The sequence below is a fragment of the Palaemon carinicauda genome, chromosome 9 (genome assembly GCF_036898095.1).
Source record: "Palaemon carinicauda isolate YSFRI2023 chromosome 9, ASM3689809v2, whole genome shotgun sequence".
Classification (NCBI taxonomy): domain Eukaryota; kingdom Metazoa; phylum Arthropoda; class Malacostraca; order Decapoda; family Palaemonidae; genus Palaemon; species Palaemon carinicauda.
Window position 1 is genome coordinate 126,814,998 of NC_090733.1, and position 5,000 is coordinate 126,819,997.

The following is a 5,000-nucleotide window of genomic DNA, read 5'->3' on the forward strand; positions in this document are numbered from 1 at the left end:
CATACTTCAGCCAACATTGAATTACTTTTAGAATTTTTCACCAGTGTTATTTCATTAGTTCCCCTTAGTCTACAGTCCCTTAAATACCCTGATACAATTGGAGGAAGAGCAGATACATAAAAATCGTGGTATAGATTTCCAGCTGCATCACAGGTGTTATACAATCGGCACCTGGCAAGTGTCAAAAAATAAGAGGTTCGTCACGGTCTGTTATTGGGAATGTACTTGGGTTCGATTTACAATAACTTTATTTGGCATGATTTCATTCTAAAAAAAAGGGCCAGCATAGTCTCGGAAACCCACCAGAAAAAAGGAAATCTTTCAAATAGTACTTTAAATATTGACAGAAATTCATAGATTTCAGAGCCACCTTTAACACCTTTCAGTGTTTCTACTTTTAGAGGCAGAGCCTTTACAATAAAAAGCAAGCTGTATATGAAAGACTTTAGCGGAAGAGCCTTTAAAATATAAGGCATGCTGTGCATGAAAGACTTTGCTGAGAGGAAGAGCCTTTAAAATATAAGGCAAGCTGTGCATGAAAGACTTTAGAGGAAGAGCCTTTAAAATATAAGGCAAGCTATGCATGAAAGACTTTAGGGGAAGAGCCTTTAAAATATAAGGCAAGCTATGCATGACAGACTTAGAGGAAGAGCCTTTAAAATATAAGACAAGCAGTACATAAAAGACTTTAGAGGAAGAGCCTTTAAAATATAAGGCAAGCTATGCATGACAGACTTAGAGGAAGAGCCTTTAAAATATAAGACAAGCAGTACATGAAAGACTTTAGAGGAAGAGCCTTTAAAATATAAGACAAGCAGTACATAAAAGACTTTAGAGGAAGAGCTTTTAAAATATAAGGCAAGCTATGCATGAAGGACTTTAGGGGAAGAGCCTTTAAAATATAAGACAAGCAGTACATAAAAGACTTTAGAGGAAGAGCCTTTAAAATATAAGGCAAGCTATGCATGACAGACTTAGAGGAAGAGCCTTTAAAATATAAGACAAGCAGTACATGAAAGACTTTAGAGGAAGAGCCTTTAAAATATAAGACAAGCAGTACATAAAAGACTTTAGAGGAAGAGCCTTTAAAATATAAGGCAAGCTATGCATGAAGGACTTTAGGGGAAGAGCCTTTAAAATATAAGACAAGCAGTACATAAAAGACTTTAGAGGAAGAGCCTTTAAAATATAAGGCAAGCTATGCATGACAGACTTAGAGGAAGAGCCTTTAAAATATAAGACAAGCAGTACATAAAAGACTTTAGAGGAAGAGCCTTTAAAATATAAGGCAAGCTATGCATGAAAGACTTTAGGGGAAGAGCCTTTAAAACATAAGGCAAGCAGTACATAAAAGACTTTAGAGGAAGAGCCTTTAAAATATAAGGCAAGCAGTACATAAAAGACTTTAGAGGAAGAGCCTTTAAAACATAAGGCAAGCAGTACATAAAAGACTTTAGAGGAAGAGCCTTTAAAATATAAGGCAAGCAGTACATAAAAGACTTTAGAGGAAGAGCCTTTAAAACATAAGGCAAGCAGTACATAAAAGACTTTAGAGGAAGAGCCTTTAAAATATAAGGCAAGCAGTACATAAAAGACTTTAGAGGAAGAGCCTTTAAAACATAAGGCAAGCAGTACATAAAAGACTTTAGAGGAAGAGCCTTTAAAATATAAGGCAAGCAGTACATAAAAGACTTTAGAGGAAGAGCCTTTAAAACATAAGGCAAGCAGTACATAAAGGACCTATCATTCAACGGATATTCATAAATAAATATTTGTTTGCAGCACCAGTTCATATACTTCTTGTACATGTATGTATGTCAGTGAAGAACTTCCCACGGAATTTCCATATAATGCTATACTGAGACTTGATTTAAAAGACAAAGAAAGGCCTATAAATACTAAGCAACTAAGTAGATAATTACACAAAACAAATTTTCAAATTAACTATTCCTCTATCTATCAAAGTTCACAATGCACAGTCTTATCAATCTTCCTACTTTAAACTTGCAGCAACTGTTTTTATGTTGAATAAGCTAACATGAGTCTCTTATTATAGTTTATATATGAAAGGTCTATTTTAAAGTTGTTACTGTTCTTAAAATATTTCATTTAAATTTTTCATTACTTCTCATATAGTTTGTTGACTTCCTTTCCTGCCTGGGCAATTTTTCCCTGTTGGAGTCCTTAGTCTTATAGCATCTTGGTTTTCCAACTAGGGTTGTAGCCTCGATAATAATAATAATAATAATAATAATAATAATAATAATGGTTTATCTATTTCCTTTCCTCCTTGGGCAATTTTTCCCTGTTGGAGTCCTTAGTGTTATAGCATCTTGGTTTTCCAACTAGGGTTGTAGCATAGAAAATAATAATAATAATAATAATAATAATAATAATAATAATAATAATAATAATAATAATAATGTGATATTACAAAATAATTTCAATATCTATCTGTATTTCTTCACAGGTTTGATCAAAGGTGCTCGATATATTTTCGGTTTGGATGGACGCAGGAAATACAGAATAGAAGAACTGGAAGACGGTCAGGCATATGTGGCCTCCTCAGACCGGAAATTCGTTGTAAGTACCTTCTTTTCAAAAAAAAAAGAAAAAAAAAATAATAATAATTTCATCAAAGTTTTTATAAAATACTATTTTATTAAATATCCATGTATCTGTCAAACCTTTCAGATACAGCACGCCATTGAGTGTAGATTTTTTTTTTTAATTAATGAAAACCAAAGATTTGACATCTGTGATACTGCTCTGTCTATCAGTTCCATCAAAGTTCCTTAAAATACTATTATATTAAATAGCCATGTATCTGTCAAAACTTTCAGATACAGCACGCCATTCAGTGTATATATATATATATATATATATATATATATATATATATATATATATATATATATATATATATATATATATATATATATTTTCTCTTATTTTTTTTTGCTAATTAAATAAAACCAAAGACTAAATGATTAGTCTTCAAGATCCATAACCAGGACTTGCCACCTAAATGTAGAAAATATTACATTTTTCACTAGCTTGAACACTTGACTTTGATGAGCTCCACGTGTAATTACTAAAATGCTTTGTCTAGAAATATTATTAGTTATGCTTAGTACTTTTATTGAGAATAAATTGTAGAAAATTTAATCATTTCATGTAATGAGATGAGCCAGTTTGTGATTATAAAAATTCATGAACAGAATTCTCATCCTTTGCTTTCAGTTTGCTTGCTTTTCATCAATCCTCTTCAGTGCAATATGTCTGTCCTTTCTCTATTTACATACATATACAACTTTACTGTCCCCAGGATCACGTGACTTAACATAAAGCAAAAGCCAGTGGGAAATAAGATACTTTAGTACCTAGCGCTTTCGTACATTTTCATTGTACCCTGAAGAGGCGTGTATTGAAATACACGAAAGCGCTAGGTTTAAAGGTTTAAAGGTCGTTCATGAATGAGAGGCAAGGGACACTGACATTGCCTTATCAAGCGGGACAATACCCTAGAGACTGACTATATATATATATATATATATATATATATATATATATATATATATATATATATATATATGTATATATATATATATATATATATATATATATATATATATGATCAGCGCCCAAGCCCCCTTTCCACCCAAGCTAGGACCAAGAAGGGCCCGGCAGTGGCTGCTAATGACTCGGCAAAGAGACATACAGGCTCCCCCAAAACCCCCATCCTTAGCTCACAAGGATGGTGAGCTTGTAGCGACCAAAGTAACTAACTAAGCAGGACTTAAACCCCAAACTGTCGTTCACCAGCCAGGGATGTTACCGCATCGACTACCACAACCATACTAGAGTAGCTATTACTTCCTACTGGCTTTTGCTGTGTACATATAAATAATTACACCCATAACCTCTGGCATTATCTTCACCAATTGCGCAGTCTCTGCCATACGGAAGGATAGGAAAACCAGACTGGGATCAGCATCGTCCCAGGAGGGCCAACTCAAACCAGCCAGGGGTCAACCCTTTAACGGTACCGTTGCCTTTCAATGCCTGATTTTTTTTTCTATTTATATCCTCTTTCTTTATACTGCATGATTGGCGTAATAAGTTGCAATTCTTCTTTAGTTATAAAATGAAAACCTGGATCAGGATAAAATGAAAACCTGGACCAGGATGATGAAATAAAAACCTGGACCAGTAATAGGATGAAAACCTGGACCAGAATGATAAAATGAAAACTTGGACCAGGATGATGAAATAAAAACCTGGACCAGTAATAGAATGAAAACCTGGACCAGAATGATAAAATGAAAACTTGGACCAAGATGATAAAATAGAAAACTGGACCAAAATAAAATAAAAACCTGGATCGGGATAAAATGAAAAACTGGACCAGGATGATTGAATGAAAACTTGGACCAGGATGTTAAAATGAAAACCTGGACCAGGATGTTAAAATGAAAACCTGGACCAGCATTATAATAAAAACCTGGAACAGGATGATAAAATAAAAACCTTGACCAGTAATTAAATGAAAACCTGGCCAAGGATAGAATGAAAACCTGGACTATGATAATAAAATGAAAACGTGGACCAGAATGATAAAAAAAAAAACCTGGACCAGGATGATAGACTTCAAAGTCTATCATCAGTTGATCTATTGGACCGCTACCTTTTCTACGGTTTTAGTTTCTTTTTATTAAACTATTCATCACCTCTAACCTTGTCTTGTTCCATCACATCCATGATCAAATCCTTCGGACCAGCCATACAATATTCAGTTATATCACACCAAAAAATACAATAATGCTATGTATATTGCACCACTTAATCTTGCAAGTGAATCGGTTTTTTAATCATATACATATATACTGTATATATATATACTGTATATGTATATACTGTATATGTGTATATATATATATATATATATATATATATATATATTATATATGTAGTCAGACGTAGCTTGTCGTTATACCTAG

The 5,000-nt window shown here is 33.3% G+C and overlaps 1 protein-coding gene across 1 annotated transcript in view; it reads left to right on the forward strand.

Annotated features, from left to right (window-relative positions):
• The window catches only part of DCX-EMAP (Doublecortin-domain-containing echinoderm-microtubule-associated protein), a 153,574-nt gene that overhangs the window by 79,019 nt on the left and 69,555 nt on the right, over window positions 1–5,000 (forward strand). The window contains exon 5 of the mRNA XM_068379937.1: window positions 2,471–2,583. Coding sequence (XP_068236038.1) covers window positions 2,471–2,583 — 113 coding nt within the window. The remainder of the gene's footprint in view (window positions 1–2,470; window positions 2,584–5,000) is intronic.